We start from the raw sequence: 21,169 nt of genomic DNA on the forward strand, positions 1-21,169 counted from the left end.
CACTGGCAACCATCACATCCCAAGTTCAATGCAGGCACCGGTTATTCAAGGTACCCACACTTTGGCACACCCTTGGACAGGATGTTCAACCCTCATGAAGGTCTGGTTCTGCCTGCTGTGCCAGCCTTGGGGGATGGACCATGGTGTACTGAGTGACTAGGAAACTGGGAGGGGAACCTGATGTCACTCAGTCGACAGTTCTCTGGGCCTGGCTATTCTGTGTGGAATCCTCCCGTCCTTGGCAGGTTCTCTCATCAGGTACACTGCTTTTCTGAGTTGGAGTTGCTGGAGGTTGTCCTCAAATAGTCCCATAGGTAATCTACAGTGTGCTACAAGGTAGCCATTCTCATGTTTGCTTAGACATTCTAGAGACAGTACTATGGACATCATAGGAGCCCCCAGGCCTGAGGGACTAAGTAAACTCAGCCAGGGAGCTCTATTAAAGGCAGAAGGTGACTGGGACTTCCCAGTGGGTGCTAGACTACTTCAGGCCTATAAGGGCTCATCTTATTCTCAGCCAGCCAGTCTAAAAATCCTGGGTGGCCAAGAAGTTGGCTAAGGCCTACCCAGAAGTGGCTGCCAGGTCAGGCTGCTCAGAAAACTCTGAGGCCTCCACTGCAGGCTGGTAACATGACTGGACTCCAGGCTTATAGCCAGGTCAGTGACACATTTTTGGGTGGTGCTGAGGCTCAAACCCAGGTTCTTCTGCATTGATATGTGGTTTTATAGTATTAAGGTCTTAAGATTAATAATGCTTGGAAACTGAGCATGGTGGCACATGCCTTTAATTCCAGCACTCAAGAGGCAGACACAGGTGGATCTCTGTGAGTTCAAGGTCAGCCTGGTTTCCTTAGACAGTTCAAGGCTAGCTAGGGCTACATGATGAGACCCTGAAAAAAAAAGTATAGTACTGGAAAAATTTACAAAATATAAAACATTATATGAAAAAGCTAGCTCATTTATTCAAATTAAATTATAAGTTTAATATACAAATAGAATCTGTATAAATATTTTAAAATATAAGATACTAAAATCTTCTATCATATAAAAATGTAAAAATATCTATATTTTATGTATACAGATGTCATAACAGGACCAAATGTACAGTAGCTGACATTAGGTGCACTGTTGCACTAATGTGAATCAGCTGTTCTCACCCTTGACTGCTGCGTAGACATAGACAGCCCTATGCAGTCGGCCTCCCTGGGACCAGCAGGGGCAAGCAGGCCTTTCTCCCACTCCCTGGGTTCTGCAGAGCTGGGCTGGGCAGGAGGGACGGTTCTCTCTAGTGTTACAAGACCTCACTGCTCCAGCTCATGTTCATTCTGCAGCGTCTTCATTGCCAGCCCCCAGAGAGTCATACTGGAGAAAAACTGTCCCTCAGAGTTCCTGTAGGTCACTGAAGGTGCCCGGCTGCCCAGTGACTCAGTGCAGTGGTTGTCCAGAGTGGCCAGGGAAGAGCGGGACACAGCCATGCCATCGGCCTGTGGCTGCTCCACACCTGCTGAGGGCTCCACATCTGAGTATGCGTAGGCCTGCGGCTGGCTCTGCAACTCCGGTGGCTTGGCCAGCTTAGAAGGTTCCAGGCTCAGTCTGTCCTGGTCACTCATGCTAGGAGGGCGAAGCATGGAGCGTAACTTACAGTAGGAGCCAGTACAATGACCATCGAATCCTGCCACAGAACTTTCCACGGGCTGCACAGGGAGCTTGACAGACATAGGCATCAGTGTGACAGACACATCCTGGGAGAAGGAGTCCGAGCTCTGAGACCTGTCCAGGTCAGAGGGCTCAATGGGCCGGCTCAGCTCACCCAGCACAACGGGGCTCCTGGCATCAGCTCTGCCGTGCATCCTCTTGTGCCGCCGCAACACAGCCGAGCGTGTGAAACACTTGCTGCAGACCTCACAGCTGTACGGCTTCTCCCCAGTGTGAGTACGCACGTGCCTGCGCAGGTCTCCTGAGCCCCCAAAGCACTTCCCTGCAGAGAAGGGCTAGTTTAGAAGTGGAAGGACCCCCTCCTTCTGAACAGCCAATCTAAGGGAAGCTGGAGGGGAAGGCACCCTCACTTTGAATGAGATCCCTCTCCAATGGGCCCTTGCAGCTGGAGACTCAGCACAAGTCCTCTGGGCCTCAGTGCTAGGGCCTGCCCAGGCAGCCAGCAGCTGCTCCCCTCAACAGCAGTCCTCCTGAGCGATGCTGCTGTCATCTAGCCCGTGATGGTCCCTGATGCTCCTCTGGGAGGATAGTATTTAGTGAGGATGTGGAACCTTTTGGAGAGAGGGCCCAGCTAGTGAAAGGGAGTCACTAGGACTAGACCTCTGATGGAAACCATAAGCCCAAAACAAGCCTTTCCCCTCTAGCTTCTGTCTGGAACGGTGGGGTGTAGGCAGTGGTAGTGCAGCATGGACAGGTAGCCTAGAAAGCCTACCACCCCTTTCCTGACATCTGTGCAGGAAGCTTGTACCAAAGACATGTACATACTTGTCTGCCCTTCAGCCTGCTTCCTTGTGAGGAGCAGAACTCAGGAAATAACTGCAAAGGTCTTCAGTGAGAGCTCCCTGAAAGGAAACACCCCGTGCATACTGGACACACGGACAGCTTCTCCCTGACTAAATGCCGCACACCACTGCTTTGATTCTGCAGCCATGGGGGCCGTGTAAAGCAGTAGGAGCAGGTGGGATGGGGGCACAAAGACGAATGCCATTGAACCAACAGATAGGGCTCTCCAAGAAAGGAAACTCCGAGTACCTCCATCTACAACCTGAGCCAGCACCCACTAACAGCTCATGTTAGCCCAGTGTCAGGTGCAGAGTTTTCATATAACATCAGTCAGGCATCTTCACAGCTTTACACGTCATCTTGGTAATGTGTCTGTGGGAGTCTGCGGCTTTAGGGTCCCAGCTCCTCGTTTACTACTGTGCGACCTAGCTGCCTTCTGCTCCCGACCATCCATCTCTGGGCATAAGTAGATCCTCTGCCTTCCACTGTACCACTAACTCTCAGCTGGGACTTGTGGGCAGCTGCCACCCCCATCTGTAGGGTCCCTAGTGCACACATACTTTAGCCATATGGAGTCACCATGAAAAGAAGAGTGAGACCTGACCTCATAGTTATCAGGCTGTGTGCCGTTGGCTAGGTCTGTCAGAAAAGAGATGGGAGGGAAGTCCTGAGCTGTCAGATGCCAACTGCAGCCCCAGCCCTCAGTAGAAGCTAATCCAGGTGCATTCTGAACAGACCACCATAAAGACAGTTCACTCAGCCATCACAGCTCTGCCAGCACACACAATGGGTACATGGGCACATGCCTTCCTCAGGTTCCTGGGGGTGTATGACTCTTGATTCCATGTAATCACAAGCTACATACAGGTGCTCAATTCCTGGTCTTCATATGTGCACTTGGTTTTGTGTGTCAACTTGACACAGGTTTGAGTTATCACAGAGAAAGGAGCTTTGATTGGGGAAATGCTTCCACGAGATCCAGCTTGGGGCATTTTCTCAATTAGTGATCAAGGGGGAAAGGCCCCTTGTGGGTGGGACCATCCCTGGGCTGGTAGTTTCAGGTTCTATAAGAAAGCAAGCTGAGCAAGCCAGGGGAAGCAAGCCAGTAACCAGCACTCCTCCATGGCTTCTGCATCAGCTCCTGCCTCCAGGTTCCTACCCTGAGTTCCAGTCCTGACTTCTTTGGTGATGAACAGCAGTGTGGAAGTGTAGGCTGAATAAGCCCTTTCCTCCCTATCTTGCCTCTTGGTCATGATGTTTGTGCAGGAATAGAAAGCCATGCACCAAGGTACCCGAGGTGGAGAGCTGCCTGCTCTTCCTTTACCACCCGTGGCCTCACTGAGGCCTACCCAGGCCAGCTGCCTTCTGATCTATGACTGAGATGCATGCCCTTAGTTCCCAAAGTGTGCTCCTACACTCTACCCTCCCACTGGGGCTGCCAGCTCTGGGTGATGGGGCTTGAAGTCACTTTGTACCTGGGCATCAGGGTCAGTTCCTGATGCTTACAGACACAGAGTCTGGTATGTGGCATTATTCCCATGAGGAAGCAAAGGAACTACCACTTTCACCCGCACTGTGAGAGAACAGTGACTTATGGCGGCCAGCAGCAGGGTGGGCACGTCCACCTCACACAGGACGAGGCCAGACTCACCACAGGCAGGGCAGCTGTATGGCCGCTCCCCCGTGTGCCGCACGCGGTGCTTCACCAGCTTCCTCTGCATGTTAAAGGACTTCCCACACTCGTCACAGGTAAACACCTTGTCAGCCGTGTGCGTCTTTTTGTGCTCTTTCAAATTGCTGAAATTGCTGAACCCTAGACAGAGCACAGCAGGGTTAGGCAGGCACTCAGGAGCTGTAGCAGTGGCCCTGAGAACAGAGGAAGCGCTCACACAGCAGTACCTCGGCCGCACGTGTCACACAAGTGTGGCTTCTCTCCAGAGTGAATGATGATGTGGCGCTGGACATCACCAGAGGCTGCAAACCTGAAAGGAAATGTAAAGTCCTGTCAGGAACCTGGTGACACTGACAGCTGGCGTCACTTGCTTTGACTAGTTGGATGTGGTTGCTTTATGTGTAAACGCATTTCCATGTCTTTGTTTCAGGGAAAGCAGAAAATGATGCCAGCATTTGGTTTTAAGGCACTTGCTGCTTGCTTCCTCACACTCTTTACAGTTTCCAACAGCACAAGACCAAAAAGCCAACACTTCAGTGAGACAGACTCTTTCCTTAAAAAAATGAATTCATTAATTGGTGCATGTGTATGTGCACTGCAGCATGCGAGTGGAGACCAGAGGGCGACCTGGGGAATTAGTTCTCTCCTTCCACTGTATGGGGCTCAGGGACTAACTCAGGTCACCAAGCTTGCCTACCAACTGCCTTTACACTGAGCCTCCCCACTGGCAAGCTCACAGTCCAGAGGAATGTAAGCCCTGTGGTGCTGACGTCCTGCTGGATTTGTGGGTTGGTGGGAAAACACCCCATGTGGTATGGCAGCTCAAGGCACACAGTGAAGAGCACAGGGTGAGCTCTGCATGGTCTTGGCATTGAAGCCAGCTTTGCACATCCTAGGGTGAAATACACAGGCTTCAGGTTCCCCCTGCATCCATCTGAGAAAATGAGCTGCTCCCTTTGACTGAGGACTTAGACACATCCATCCTAAGAGGGACAGAGATGGGGATGAAAAAGGAACCAGTGTTCACTGAGCAGCTACCTGTCACTTTCCATAATTGTCTCCAGCTACCAGGAAACCCTTTCCCCCTGTCACCTGTGTTTCTGGATGGGAAACACAGTGAGTGAAGAAATTGTCATCATCAGGATGGCAGGCAGCAAGCACCTCTTCACCCATGATGAAAGTCTACTCTTTCCTGGTTGCCCCACCCCCACCCAGGGATGACTGGTGGGTTGTTCCAAGGCAGGCGAGGCACAGAAAAGATTTTACATGGAATCCCCAGGTCCTAATTTTAAACACTGCAAACTACACTCAGGAGCCCATGGGAAGCAACAGTATGTGGGGCCATTGTCTGTGCTGCTGGGCCCTTGCCATGACCAGATGACTACCACCCAGAGCTTGGCTTTATGGTCAGGTAGCTGCAACACAAGGGAGCTGTGGTCAGCACGGCAGCCTTTGATGTGTTCCATTTTCCTTCAATGCAGAGGCAGGCCATGCTCCCCAAACCTGTTTGAGGCTTGTTTCCCACTCTGCTATGCTCACAGCATGTGCTGTGGGATGTGTTTGAAGACTCCGACTTCTGAATACTCATGTGTCCATCTTGTGGAGGGTAGAGAATCTGAGCGACTGACGTTTCTGTTCCCCTCACAGCACTGAGATAGCTGATGCTGGGTGAATGAATAACTAAATGGTGGAAGCCAGATGTGGAGCAATGGACGTGCCTACAGCTTGTGAGGCCTCTGGTCAAGGCCTGCAATTTTAGTACAGTGGCAGGATGGTGGAGGAAGAAGCTCCTGGCCTTTCATCAAGCAAGGGGATAGAGGGCTGAGGCTGCAGTCGTCACACAGGAGGGATGGACAAGCTCCTTGCCTACCCAATGCCCTGTGAAGGAGTTATTGCACAGGCATCTGCCCACCCAAAGAGGCTGATTCTCTGTTGCCATGCCAACATTCAGTTTTCAGGTCAAAACTCACCCAGCAAGGCTGAGTGTCATCGATTCTGTCCGGAAGTCAACAGCCTGGTGTGTTAACACTGCTTAGGTACCTTCTGTCGCCTTCTCTCTAGAAGTCTAGTTCCTCAGGCTGCAGGCACTGTTTCCCCTGACTAGACGGTCTCCTCCTTGGAGATACTTTCAGAATGAACACTTGGCATAGGCTAATCTGTTTCCTGTAAATTGGCTTTCCTTCCTGGGGCCTTGGCCTAGATTTTCATGCTTGCAGTTAAATTTTCTTCCTACTCTCACCCTGTTGCAGAGTGAACGCACTTGTGCTCCGCCATGGCTGCGTGAGCCCTGGTGGCCAATGTCATGACACTGGACAAAGACACTTGGACCACCCACAGTCCTCACACATGCCCCCCCCCCCAACTCAGCACTGACCTCTTTCCACAGATTTCACAGATGTATGGCTTCTCCCCAGAGTGCCGGCGTAAGTGAGTCTGAAGGTTGCCTGCCTACGAGAGGGCAAGAAACACATCAGTAAGGAAGGACCGAAAAACTGCTCAAAGGAGCAGTGACAGACTTAGTAGGTTGCACCCGCCATAAAGGGCAGCCAGGAAGCTGTGTCCAAGGTCAAGGGCAGCCACCTGCTGTACAAGGAGCCCCAGCTGTGGCCTCACACTGGTGTCCACTTTGTGATGCCTCCCTTGTAAAGGGCAGGCTACTCTGGGAAGGCACTTGGGTTCCCAGGCCCAATCTTCAGCAGACCTTGATATAGTTAAATTAGGGCCATCTGGAGAATCTAGCACTTAGGGGGCTTATCTCATTACTTCTTTCAACAACATATGCATTTGTATAAAAGCAGCAAAAGATGTTTCCAGAGAGTGTATCCTCTCACAGCAAGACTGGCTCTGCCTGGCCAGCTTTTCATTTTTTTACCTCTGTGCAAGAGTGCATCTCAGGAGAACCACGGTAGCACTGCAGGGTCTCTGCATCCTAGTCTGTTAAGCTAGCAGGGTTTTGCCTATAGATTTCCATACACTTACAAGTATGAAGTCAGAAAATTACCTAGAACAGTGAAAGCGGAGCTGCAAACGCTTCCCATATTACAAACACCACTTGGAAATGTTCCAAACTAGGGTTGAGAGGCAAAGCCTTCCCTCACTATACCCGAACAGCTCAAGCTGTTGGTGTCCTCCTGCCAAACAAGCCCTCAGTGACAAACAAAGATGCCCAAGTGCCATACTGCAGTGCACAACAGAGTCAGAAGCTAGCTGGTAAACTCTCTTTTTTATCTCTGCAAGCAGCCTTAAGAAAAAATGCAGACACAGTTCTGGTTATAGTCTATCTGTGAGTAAAAGCTCACAAATACAAAAGACTCTGCGTGTGGACTCTGATGCCGGGGAGCCTCAGCTGCACACTATCTTCAGAATTGTGATAAACACAGCTGAGAGAAAACTGGGATTTTTCAATAATCAGACGGATTTTGGCAGACACTAGTAAACAGCCTGCTTTTAATATAGAAACCTTTAATAACAAGATCACCGCAAATATCAATAGCAAAATCCACATGCTAAAATTCTAACTAGGCCCTTATACCCAGTGACAATTGGTATTCTATTTTTCCATCTAAAAGCTGAGATTTGGCAACTAGAACAGCTGCCCCGGGCCATAGCTGGGCTGGATATGAGTGAGTCTTCTCTGCTTTTGCAAATAAGAAGAAACTGTCCTGAACGTCAACACAAAACTCACTTTGCCACCTGGGACACTGCTCCTTGGAGAGCAGGATTTCAAATACTAATTGCTTTCGTCAGCAACATCCACATTTCCGAAAAACCAATGTCATACACCAACACAACACTCAGCATGCCACCTGCTCTCTCACGCGAGTAGCTCAATAGAGATGTACTGTGATGAAACACAGTCTGAGCCGTGTATAAGTAGAACCCTGCCACACACATTCATGTCCCACGTGCTCAATGTATTACTTATTTCAAAGCAAATCTAACCCAACGCTTCTCTGACGTACTGTGTGACAAACAGTACTATAAGAACGTGGTAGGACAGGCCTGAAGACAACCATGAGTGTGAGGTAAGCCAGAGATACTGGCAAGTACCAGGGCAGCCAGAACCACATAGGGAGACTGTCATAAAATAAAATAAAACAAAATAACAAAAGAAAGCAACAGCAAAAAAAACTTTAACATGTCTTTACTAATTAGCATGAAAATATAAACTAAAATAAGCATCTTTTCCCAGGTACAGGAGCACATACTGAAGTGACAAACTCTTCAACGTAAATAAAACCGATGGAATGATTTGAACAACAACAAATAAAAAACCCAAACTGTTTGCATTTAAGTAACTTGTACAGATGACCCAAGAGACTGGGCCCTGAGGCGTCAATCCATACTTTTTATTTTTAATAGACTGTAGCCACACTATTGGAATCCAAAATGAATGCACAGATCACATCTTTAAAAAAAAATTAAAAATCTGCAATTTCATTTACAGAAACCATGCCAAGCAGTGATGATAACGTTATGAACAGAGCTCTGTGCACTGGCTGCACACAGTGCTTAACCCAAGGCTTACAGAGCTGGACTGCATTTTACAGAGAAGTCAGCTGAAGCTCTGAGAGCCTGGGAGAGCTAATTCACCTGGTGCTGGTGCTGCTGTTTGTTTCCTGAGACTTGGTCTCCTATGTTGCCCTGGTTGTCCTGAAACTTACTCTGTAGACAAGACTGGCCTTAAATTCACAGATATGCCTGCCTCGGCCTTGGTCTCCTGAGTGCTGGGATTAAAGACATGTATCACGATGCTTGCCTAATTCAGGATTGTCTGCTGAGACTTCAAGACCTGTGTTAATAAAACTCTGCTGAAGATATTAGCAAAAAAGAATTTTGTTTCTTATCAATTTTAAGTTAAATCAGATTTTTAACAGAAAAATCTCACCAGAAAAAGTAACAAAATCTGGGGCCTAGGCTCAACAGTTAAAGGCACTTGTCTCCAATTCAATGCCCACATTCATGGTGGAAGGCGAGAACTGACTCCCCAGAGGTGTCTTCTGATCTCCACACACAGACTGAGGTCCCCAGTAAATAAATGCATAAAGTATATCTTATGGTACCATCTGAGTTTAACTCCTCTTACAATAAACTTTCTGATGTGGCCTCAAACCACATAGAGAAACCTGGCCTCCCTTGTGGGTCCACGGCAGCTGAGTAAGAGCCAGGGTCTTGCAAACTCCGAGACAGAAAGGCATCTCAGATATTACTCATCTCGTTGAGTTCCAAGTCTTTAGAATTTCACACAACAGCAAAATGAAAAGACACTAAAGACAAGCACACACGCTTTCCTGTTAATGTTATGAAATGATGTGACTGGATCCACCGAAGCCTGGGCCCCCATGTTAGCACTTTAGGACATGGTCGTGACAGTGTCCCCGATTTCCTGCACTTTCACCAAGGATGTGGTGAGTAGGTGCTCTGCCATTAGCCTGGCACCCAGGGCCCTGCTTCTGAACTGCCCCAGAGGGCTTCCTTAACATACAGCCACAAGGAAAGCCACTCCCATCTAGACAGCACTACCGGAAAACAGGGTCTTTTACCCAAGACTGCCCTCTGCCTCTTGGAATGTGGTACCATCTGATTAAAGGCTTGCTTCCTGTTTCCACCCCCAACCTCCCAGGGGCAGGGGAGGAAAAAACAGCTTTGCTCCTCTCCAGAGACAGCTGAGTCACCAGGCTTTCCCTGCCCCACTGTCGTGGATGTATTGGTGCCCTTGTGCACCACACAGGCAACACAGAACACAAGCCATGACCACTCTCTTAGAGACTGTAACGCTATAAACAGCTGAGCGTATCATCACCACAGTCCCAGATGATGCTGGCTGACTGCTACAGAGCCATCTGGCTCGTTAGTAAAGCTGTGGCTAAGGACAGACAGGCTAACCCTTCTACATAGCCAATCCTTAGGAAATAGGATCAGAGATTCCTACTGGGAGACTTTTTCAGACTTTCAAATTCTCCAAAGAAAAAGCCCTTAGGAACTTAGTAGTGCAGTGTACTCTGGAAGCTCAGGAAGGGCATCCCAATCCACTGTGAACACCACCATTCACTCCAGTCATTCCCAGAAGAAGTAGGAGGGTGAGCTATTAGCTCCTAGGTAGCCCCATGCAACAGACAGACAGACGGATGTACACTCGGCTGGGGGCCAGACAAGAGACTGTCCCAAAGTCATCATTCAGGGAAGAAGGGGCCACCCACAAGAAGATGCAGGAAGTCACAGAGAAGTAAGAGTGAATGAGTACACTAGACAGTGGGGGTGGGACCACCGGAAGAGGGAACTGACACCCTCACTGGACCCTGGAAGAGCTGGGAAGGGTGTGTAACAAAATGGCACTCACTGCTTCCATGCTCCGTGGGACTTCCTTCCTAATCCCCGCCTCATCAGCCCCTGCACTGTGACGGACTGGCCCAAAGCCATTTCGTGGCTGAGCAGAATCTCACAGTGCACCGCTATGGAGCTACTGCTCTGAGTAAGGAGAGCAGTGCTGGCTGGTTCCCCTGAAGAGTCCCACCCCTGAACGTGACCATGAACAGAGGGTACTCTAGTCCTATTTTAGAGGAAACAGCAACTGCTCAGAGCCAGATTATGATGCTGGGCACCTTCTGTGGAGGGGACATCTCCAAGTGCCAACATAGTACTTGCTACGGCAAGGCACAATAAATATGAGATAACTCCATGTGCCCAAAAGTCAGCTCAAAGGATGTAGTCAAAGTGGAGAACAAAAATGGCTTGGTCTTCTCTTGCCTAATATCCTGCCTATAGTCCCAAAGAGAGTAAATATTTGGCTTGAACCGAGCCCAGCAAACAGGCAAGCTCACTGTGGACCACTAGGAACGTCAAGACCCAATATGAGTGGAGAAAAGAGAAGGTGCTGTGAGATCTCCCACTCACAATAGCAGCACCTTCTAATGCACTGGGAATGTGTGTGCTGACCCAGCCCCAACTCTTTAAACTGCAGCTACCACCACAGGTTTCCCTTCTGAGGACTAAAGTGAGTCTAATTATTGGTAATAAAGTAAGCAATGAGGCTCAGACTTCCAATTATCAACAGTAAATAAGAGAATTCCCACCTGAGAGAAGTGTTTCCCACAAATGTTACATTCAAAAGGTTTCTCACCTGAAACAAAGCAAAATACAGCAAGCTGTCATCAGTACAAGAATTTGCACGGTCATTTCTGTTTAAAATGCTTGGCCTCCTGCATCTTCCCTTACCAAGCAATCATTCCACTCTTCAGTCTCCCTCTGTAGCCCCGGCTGACCTGGGACTCTCGGCACTTCCTGCCTCAGCCTCCTGAGTGCTGGGATTACAGGTAAGAGCCACCACACCCAGCCTGTGACATTGTTTACCTCCAAAGTGGGGCACAGGCACCTCTACTTCCACATACTTATCACCCGCCTGAAAGATGATAAGAATCAAATCTTTATACCTTCACCTAAAAGTCAAACTGTTCTCTAAATACAAACCTATGGTGAATTAAAAAGACTGCCCAGTTTCCTTTCATCACAAACCAAATGAGTTTTCTTGCTGCATTACTCTACTTGACCTTTGACTCCTACCAGAGTGGACAATCCCTTCACACCATGGGAGCTATGGACATTGGAACCCAAAGGATAGGCACAAGCAGCCTGAGGAACAGCCCTGTGCACTACTTCCCTGCCTTAGCTGGGACACAGAAGTGAACTTCACAGCAGAGAGGAGAGGTATGGCCTGCTGTGGTCTCCACACTGAGTGCAGTAACTCAATTACTGCAGTCTGAGACAGGACAGACTGAAGGACATAGAATGCTACAAGAAGCTGCAGCGGGATGGGGATCTGCTGGAAGGTACACTTTAAGGTGCCACTTTTTGTCTGGATGAGCCTAATAAACACACGTTGAACGCTCAAGAATTGTCATTTTCCCACTCTCCCCAATTCAAGTGCTACATTAAGATCCCCTTAAAAATAACACTGTTGTGCATACAGGGCCGTGACCTTGGCAATACCAAGTAGCAGCTTTCTGATCTTGCACTAAGCTAGTCTTTAGCCCTAGTCATGACCATGTAAGCCTGTGTTCTGCCTTCTTTCTGTAATTACTGGGGTTCAAGGTCCCACAAGAGAGATGAGCTTAAAAGAAAGAGAAGTCATGGATCACAAGAGAGCAAGGGTTTAACAAGCCTATTCCAATGGGAGCCCTTCTCACTGTTAATATTGAGGCTCGACAGAGCTTTTGTCCTATCGGCTGTGCCTGTCAACATATGCATATTAGAAATGAAACAGAAGGCATTCTGAAGACAGAGAAACACAGGTCTCATTGGCTACGGGGGGACATCATCACACACCATGTGGCCACTGGCAGCTTCCACAGCACGCCGAGGAGGAAGGAAGTGGCATCTGCACCAATCTGAGACAGCTCTGGCCTCTCTCACAGGTCCCTGGTGTCCAGGCCACGCTCTGCTGCCATCTCAATGCAGCACTTACGTCCGAGGAAGTGTCTCTGCCCTATGACTGTATCTGTCATTCACAGATGTTCTCCAGAATTAGCAATTTAATTTTGCTCCTTTAAAGCTACAACAGGTAAGTTTCTAAAAGAAAAATGAAATAAAACTGATAGTATTCCTCAGGCTGTAGGAAATTAAGCAAACAGAATGATTTAAATCAAGTTTTTTCATAGCAAGACTGAATGAGGACTGTCTTTACCTGGTCTCATTTTGAACTACTACTACTAATAGTTGTATGTGTGTGTTATATAAAAATAATGACAGCCTTTCCATTTGAATACACTGACAACTATAAAGGACTTTTTACACGAGCAAACCAGAAGTCCAAAGAGGCAAGAGAACAGCCTGTCAAGAAAGAAGCTGGCAGCTTACAAGCAGTTAATCTGAAGCATGCTGCTGTATGACACTGCTCATGCCTATGTCTTTTGGGGTGGGGTGAGGTATTTAAGACAGAGCCTCACTCTGTAGCTTGTTCTGGAATTCACTATGTAGACCAGGCTGTCCTCAGACTCACTAAAGATCTGCCTACCTCTGCTTCCCAAGTAGTGGGATTAAAGGTGTATGTACCTGGTTCATGGTTATGCCTAACTGTTACTAATTCATGTTGCACTAATAATTCTATCTCAGCCAGGGGAAGAGTGAGCTTTGGTATTACATAGTGTGGTGTGTATCATATTATACCTTTAAAAACTATTCGGGAAGACAATAGTATGAATTAAGATAAATGTTTGCAAGTTCAGTGTCTAAGGTGGAAGAATTTTCATTGAAATATCAGGTGGAGAGTAGGGCTAGGGCATAGCTCAGTGGCAGAGTTGTCCAGCATCCTTGTACCATAAAAACAAAAAATAAAGAAAAAAAAAATCAAGTAATTGATTCCTATGTAGTTAACTTCCTGCCTCCAAAATCCTAACTTCTCAAATTAAAATTCCTTCTAAGAGAAGTTTCAGAATGGCTCGAATTTAACTGTTACAGTTTACTATCCATCACCATTCTGCTGAGAAAATAAGCTCAGGGACCCTACAGAGGCAACTAACACCGTGTGTCTGTTTTAGAGTTAGCAGGCTGAGTGCAGACAGACGGAACTCACTACAGCAGCTTGATGATGCTCCCTGCACAGAACATATGCATACATCACCAAGAGGTGCAACAGAGGGCAGCTAGCACCCTGGAGCCTCGGCATAGACATCACTGGCTCCACCGAGGAGTCAAGTGTCTTACAGACAAAGCCTGGCCAGGGGACGAGCACCACTGCTTCCTCCTCTGTGCCTGTGGGCTCCTGGCAGTGTACCTGTATGAGACCGTTTGTGCAGCTCCAGATTGCTTGGGTGTTTAAAAGGCTTCCCACACAATTCACATGCATACTGTTTCTGGGACTGGAGAGCCTGGGACGGGTCTTCCCAGGAAGCTGGGGCTCCTGGCAGCTCCTCCTCACGGCTGCTCTCTGGACCCAGTTCTTCCCTCCCTTTCTCTTCAGCAGTCTGGCTTCCAGCTCTCTCCACTGCATCTTCCTTAGCAGCAGACTCCTCCCTCCTGGCCAAGCCATTATCTGGCTCAGGGTGTGAGGTGCACTCAGCCGACTGCTGTGACTTGAGAAAGTTTAGTTTCTTCAGGTGCATGGCCTTCTTCAGCCTCATCTGCTTGGCAGGGGGCTCAGAAAGGGGGTCTGCCTCAGAGTCATTGCCAGAGTTCCTGACAGGTGGAGCCACAAAGGTGGAAGGCAAGTGCTCTGGAGTCTCCAGGACAGCGGGACGGCCCTCCACAGGAGGCTGCGAGGCTGCTGCAGCGAGGTCTGTGGAGGCACTGTGAGTGAGCGGCTGTTGTGCGGCAGGCACCTGGTTGGGGCAGGCAGTTTGCTTGTAGTACTGCTTGCTGTACAATGTTCTGAGTTTGTAATAGTGGTTGGGCTGCTTGCAGGGCAGCTCTGGGCAGCTGCCGCCTGCAGCATCTGGTTTTGACACTTCCGTGGGACGACTGAAATCTGCCGATGGAGCACGAGGATTCACTTCAGCCGGGACTTTAGCCTGCGGGCCTTCCACAGGGCACTCCTGCAGCGAGGGAGGAGGGTAGTGCTCACTAACGGCGCAGGTGCCATCCAGAGCCACACTCTGCAGGGAGAAACCAGCAGCACAAGGCAAGCCTGGCAGCTGTGCTGCAGGGGCCGACTTCAGAAATGTGTGGCACAGATTCAGAACATTCTGCACTTGCAGACACTGCGCTGTGTCCAGCATCACCTGAATGTTGTCCTGGTTGAGGTCGAGGCGCGATGTGTACATGAAGTCCAGGATCTGCCCTATGCCACTGACGTTTGTAACGTCCAGGTGGAAAACGTCATTCTTCTGGCTGGAAGAGTTCTGAAAGAGGCTCCTGACAGAGAAAGAATGCTTTAGCTACTTTCACATTCTGCTAACTTCTTCTTTTAAAGTTCACACATGAATCTCCAAAAGATTATGTCTATGAACACTAAGGCTTTTGTCATGAGTATTTTTAATGTTTTATTTCTAAAGCTATTTCACTTTTACTGATTTTATTTTAGTTTTTTTTTTTTTTTGGATTTGTGTGTGTGAGTGTATGTGTGTTAGGTGCACATGAGCACATATGTGGAGGTAAGAGGAAAGTGTTGGACACTGCTCCTCAGGCACCAGCACTCTGTTTTAAGAAAATGAAATCTCTAACTGGCCCAGAGCTCGCACAGCAGGGAGGCTGGTTGGCCGCTGAGCCCGAGGGATCCATGTGTCTCCATCTCCCAGCTTTGGAATTTAAGCAGGTACCACCATGCCTGGATTTCTCATGTGAGTCCTGGGCATGAGACTCTGGTCTTCATGCAGGAACTCTACAGAACACGATCTGTATATATATTGAAATATAACCAGCCACATGTATCAATTATACACTGACATAGTACAGCAGAAAAAAAAAGGACTGTACATACTTCAGTGTTTCAGGTTTAGTCTGGCATGATCCATTTCACATCATATAACATAAAAATATTTATATACTTAGGTGCCTTAAAACCTTCTAAAGGTGAAGACAGACACATTAATCAAGTTATGTATATATCCACTATGTATCTGTAATTTGGCTGCTAAGGTTTTTTATTTTGGTTTGGTTTCTGTTGTTAGCTGGCCTACGACTTGCTATATAGAACGTGCTGGCCTAGAACTCACAGAGATCCACCTGCCTTTGCTTCACCAGTGCTTAGAGTACTACCATGCCCTTCTGGCTGCTTAGTTTTGCAGAGACTCAAAGGTCCATAAAGCAACAGGAAGAATTAATGAAGAATTGACTTAATGAAGAGAAAGGCACATGTGGCCCAAGCTCCTTGATGCAGTGTGGGTCGAATGCATAGGTGAGGAAACTGGTACCAAATACAAGTTAAGAAGATGACTTGGGTAAACTGTCTCACAAACCTGCTGCAGGTATTTTGCCAACAGTCACCTGTTCTCCCCATAGCCTTCGGGGTTTATGCCTGCTCAGCAATGCCAACATTACCATACCTAGGAAGAGAACTAACTGTCCAGGGACAGCAAAGCCCAAGAGTCTAGGATTGTTCTGCACAGGGACAAAAACTACCACCCACCCTAGTGAACTGATGTGTGGAACTGATGTGTGGAACAGTGCACACAGGAGCTTCATGCCGTGATGCGGTGTTATCAGGGCAAGACCAGGCCACTTCCCACACTCTGCTGACTACAGCAGGTAAGTGTGCACCAAGGAGAGACTTATTAACCAGAGAACTAACTTCTAAAGAACAGGCAACTGTATGAAGCTTTAGCTACACTGCAGCACAACTGCCTGCTGTTATCCAGTATGTATAAATAAATCACAGAAGCCAAAATAATGCCAGAGTAACTATGATGAGGTTAAACCAAAGATTTTCTTACAGCATTCAAATGAAAGACAAAAACTGAACCACATCCATTTAGAAAGGAGGGGAAGTGAGTAAGGAGGGAGGGTGGGAAGGAGTGGGAAAGCATACAGAACACTTTCCCCACGCATATTTCTTTCTCTTTCCACACAGAATCATCCCTCTGCCCTGCCGGGCCTGGAACTCTGAAGCCTGTTGCTATGGCCTCCCATATGCTGGGGTGAAAGATGTGCACAATGACAGCCAGCATCCTCCACTCTATGTCTAATGACAGTGAAATTCCTACCTCAGATTCAATTCCTCAATCATTTTATCTGGAAAGGAATTGAAATACAGAAAGAATACTGAAATTCTTTTCGGTCATCCCTAATATACGTTGGCTAAGAGTCTCTTCTCTTGCGAGTTACTCTGAACACAAAGTGATTCTAATTAAAGAAAAAAGAAAACCCATAAGCTGTCATTTTGTTAAACTTCAAAGTTAAGACAGAGCAGCCGTCCCCGAGGAAGCAGGCTCTCCTCAGCAGCAGAGGAGGGCAGTGTGAGGTGCTCAACAGAGCAGCCGTCCCCGAGGAAGCAGGCTCCCCTCAGCAGCAGAGGAGGGCAGTGTGAGGTGCTCACCTGAAATACTGGCTGAAGGCTGCCAGGACATTCTTGTGTGCTTTGAAGCAGACACCCCTCACCACCAGCATGCAGTCACAAAGCAGGCCCTGGATCCGCTGCTCTCGCAGCTGCTGCAGGAGGTGGCAGCTGTGAACAGCAACAGGGTCCATACTAGACCATGAGACCTACAGTGGAAAATACAAGAGAGTCTCAAGGACACCATCGGCACAAAGGGGACCCAAATGCAAACTGCCCTTGGTTCTCACCTTGTGCATCACCTAGCCCAGAGCTGTCCAGCTCAAACCTCTGTAAATATGGAAATGTCTCCCCTTAGTGAGCCATTATGGAAGCCATTAGCTATGTGAAACCCAAAGTGTGTAAGTGTGCTAATGTAGACTGCAGCAGTGATAATACTGTATGCATTCTTTTCTGGCCAGCTATGAATAAACCAAAATGAAAATCAATACATATACACAAACACGCATAGAAAAAAAGGCAACCAGCTGAGATCAAGCCTGTATTTATTAAACACTTTGTGGCGCTTAATCTTGACCTTCAACTTGGCGGAACTGTGAACCCTGAGGATGCACTCAGTGTCTGAGGGCACTTTCGGGAAGACCCACACTGAATGTGTGTGACACTATCCATGGGCTGGGGCCCCAGAATGAATAAAAAGCAGGGAGTGGCTGAGCAGCAGCATGTATCCTGCTGACTCCTGGCTGCAGATGTAATATGACCACCTGTCTCTCACTCCTCCCACCAAATCTCCCTTGCGATAATGGACTGCACCCTTCCACTACGAGCCCAAATAAACCCTTCCTTAGTTTGCTAGTATCAGAGATTTTGTTATAGCAGTAATGGAAGTAACAAATACACACCTATATAGGTCAGTGAATTCAAAACTAGAGAAAATTAAATGCCTATTTGGGCAGATAAGGTACAAACTAAGATAACTACCATCACCAGGCAGAGAGCAAAGCGATTAGACCTGCACCACGTCTGTTTAGGTATGCCTATATGCTTCTCACAGACAGAGGAAGCAAGAGAATGGAGAGTGCAGGATCCTGGGGTCTATGACCTGGAGGTGTGGGGGACCTCCAGGGCAGGAGTTCCAGAGTATGGCTGAGTAGCAGGTGGCATACCATGGAGGCAGAGGACAGGTCACCCTGAGTTTCACACCATCTGAAAACCCTGGCTCTAACTGGGAAGGAGACAAGAAGCTCCTGGGTGATACAGAAGATCTGGTCCTTCCTCATCCACCTCCTGAGTCACTACTGTGGGCTGCCCTCCAGGGCAGCAACAGTGAGTGCAGGTGTCCAGGAGGACAGTCCCAGGGAGTGCAGCATACCCGAATGGGACCATTGCAGCTAGACGTGGGGGTAGAGGGCGGCGTGGGAGGCACACAGCTGAGTCAGATGTGGCCCCTGGCATCCAAACACAGTGGAAGAGGAACGGGAGGAAACTGAGAATCTTAACAGCAATCTGGGGCAATAATCTGTAGAGGGCAAAAAAAAAAGGCCTCTCACAGTTAAGACTGGAGACTACAGGAAAGTTAAACACATAGCTTCTCTCTTCAATGGAATGAGGTGCTTAGCTGCTTTCCTGGAATGCTGGGGAATGAGGTTTGCCACCTGGTGATCCCTGGCTACCTGCTGAGCAGGCCCTGCCCATACCTTCCGGACTTGATGGTTAACTTCTGCCAGACCCTTTCCCCTTAAAGCCTTGAGCATTACTTGTAGGCCATAGAGCCCATCTTTGTGAGAGATGTCATTTGTACAAAAACAACAGCCTAGTGACTTCTGGGTCATCTTAGGGCCAGGCCAATCCTGACTCCTACAGACATTATGTTTACCTCATTATGTTCCAATCTCCCTAGATCCTAGATACTGGGCACTATTTCTAAATTAACAGTACCCATTCTTGTGAAAGAAGCCAGATATACTTTGTAAAGAATCTCAATGTAAACATGTCTTAAAATTGTTGTGCACTTGGGATTGATGTAACTGTTATCAGAACTACCCCCCCTCCCCATCCCAAAATTGTGCTGTGCTTAAATATGAGTAAAGTAAGATGACCTGGGTCAGACTCTGGAAGTCCTGGCCTGGCCCAGCTCTGGTTACACAAATTGAGCTGATGTGGCTCAATCACAAATTGAGCTGATGGAAATTTATTCTTACCGCACCGTGACTGTTCTCCCCTACTTGCTATAACTCCTGTGGGGACCCTCCCACACTAAATTATAGTTTGGATATGAAGTATTTCCAAAAAGATGATAAGAGTTCAAGACTTAGTCCTCAGTGCAGGAGGAGAGTTCAAATGTGAGGCTCACAAGGGCGTGGTTTTCCTCACTGGGATGAACCACTGACAAGTTCCCAGCTGAGTGAACTATTAGGGGGCTCAGCCTAGCCGGCAAACGCAACCGTCTTTACGTGGTAAAGACATGGCTCACATCTCCTTCGCTGATTGCTGTAGCTCGGACACCTGCAAGTGTCTGGCGCCTCACAGGTGCTCAGCGTGTAGTTTGAGAATAGAGCGACCCTGTGGAACTAGAGAACTGTATGGTTCCTTCTAGTTCTGTAAGCTAAAATTGAAACCAAGCATATGATAGTAGAAAGATCACTGTGAAAGACATCAAACAATGCAAATACCATGGTGAGAAAGGCAAGGAGAAGTGGGGGATGGGGAGGAGCTTGGATGATGTGAATGAAGAGGAGCCTCTCAAGGGAAGAGGAGCCACACCAGAATTTTAACCAAGAGGCTCCCACAGCAGAGTTCGGTGGGGTAATTCCGTCAGACAGTTAACACTGGTGGATGATTTGTGGGAGGTTTGCCGTGAAGCTGTTTATCTCAAGCTTTACAGGGGTCCTTAGGAGTTGTTAACTACTATGCCTATCTTTATGCCTTTTTCTGGATGTATGTGCAGACATATGTGCATGTTTTGTGTAGACAAGGGTGCATATGTGTGGAGGCCAGAAGCCAGCCTCAGGCATTTTTTGAGAAAGGGTCTCTTACTGAGGTGTGAGGCTCACTGATTTCAGGAATCCACCTATCTCCGCCTCCCCAGTGCTGGTTGTTACAAGGGCATGCCACCAAATGGGCTCTTTATGCATTCCGTTGCGTTTTCCAGAACCTCAGAATTTGAATACCTGTAGCAATTACACCCTTAAGAAGGCAACTGTATTTTAAAAAGAGCCTCTTAGGATGGGTTCTGTGGCAGAAATGCCAGAGCTGCAATGGCACAGAGGGAAGACTGTGTGGGGATACAACAAGAGTGACCACCTGTATGCCTGGACAGTCCTCTAAAGCAAGCAAACCCGATGACACATTCATGGCCGTCTGTCCTCTAAAAGTGTGAGAAACTAAAGCTCTCTCATCTGAACCACCTCATCTGTTGTCCCTTGCTTTAGGAGCCACAGCAAACAGGAGACCTCTCCGTTACCAACAAACGCCCACGCCTGAGTTGAGGTTTCTCACAATACTGTTCATAGCCTGCTGGACGTTCATTCAGTCATTTAAGCAACAGTGCCCACTAACGTATACCAGATGCTGTCTTTCCCGCAGATGCCCGCCCAGCACCTGCCGTGGTCCCGAGGAGTAGGCGCTGCAGTAATAGCATCCTACAGATGGAACACCATGGCACCTAGGATCACGCGGTGAGTGAGGCAGAGGGCGGCTTAGGGGCCCGGAGAAATAAGCGCCTCTCCTATCTCGGGGCGACGCAGACACCAAGAGCGGCGCAGACCGCATCAAGGGTGACTGCAGGAAGGAGGAGGCCCGGCTCCGGTGCCCGGAGCTTAGCTTTGTGCTCGGCCGAGCCCCATCACACGGCGCTGCGAGTAAGCCGCGCGCACCCTACCCGCGCCAACCCACGCGAGTCGAGTGTCCCGGGCCGCCTTACCCGCGGAGGCCGCTCTCGCCCAGCCGTCTCCCTGACACTCGTTCTTGTCACACTCTCGGTGTCAACTGCAGGACGGACTCCAACAGCCTCGGAACCATTCCGACAACGCCCCCTCAGCAGCTCATCGGCAACTTCCGCCGCCGTCACTTCCGTC

At 48.5% G+C, this 21,169-nt stretch overlaps 1 protein-coding gene across 2 annotated transcripts; it reads right to left on the reverse strand.

Moving 5' to 3' along the window:
* Window positions 1-324: 324 nt before the first annotated feature.
* Window positions 325-21,145, reverse strand: Zbtb49 (zinc finger and BTB domain containing 49). 2 transcript variants are annotated; one of them, XM_021163553.2, is made up of 8 exons: window positions 21,016-21,145; window positions 17,136-17,302; window positions 13,941-15,016; window positions 11,245-11,291; window positions 6,546-6,619; window positions 4,399-4,481; window positions 4,151-4,312; window positions 325-1,978 (listed from the first exon to the last, which is right to left on the reverse strand). In XM_021163553.2, exons 2-8 carry the CDS (start codon window positions 17,285-17,287, stop codon window positions 1,302-1,304), a joined length of 2,271 nt encoding a protein of 756 aa, XP_021019212.1. In that variant the 5' UTR covers window positions 17,288-17,302; window positions 21,016-21,145; the 3' UTR covers window positions 325-1,301. The 2 variants fall into 2 exon arrangements, with proteins under 2 accessions (XP_021019212.1, XP_029333828.1); XM_029477968.1 differs by lacking the exons at window positions 11,245-11,291; window positions 17,136-17,302; window positions 21,016-21,145 and having other exon boundaries at window positions 1,108-1,978; window positions 13,941-14,276.
* Between the last annotated feature and the right edge of the window lie 24 nt (window positions 21,146-21,169).

Source organism: Mus caroli, chromosome 5, assembly GCF_900094665.2.
Source record: "Mus caroli chromosome 5, CAROLI_EIJ_v1.1, whole genome shotgun sequence".
NCBI lineage: Eukaryota > Metazoa > Chordata > Mammalia > Rodentia > Muridae > Mus > Mus caroli.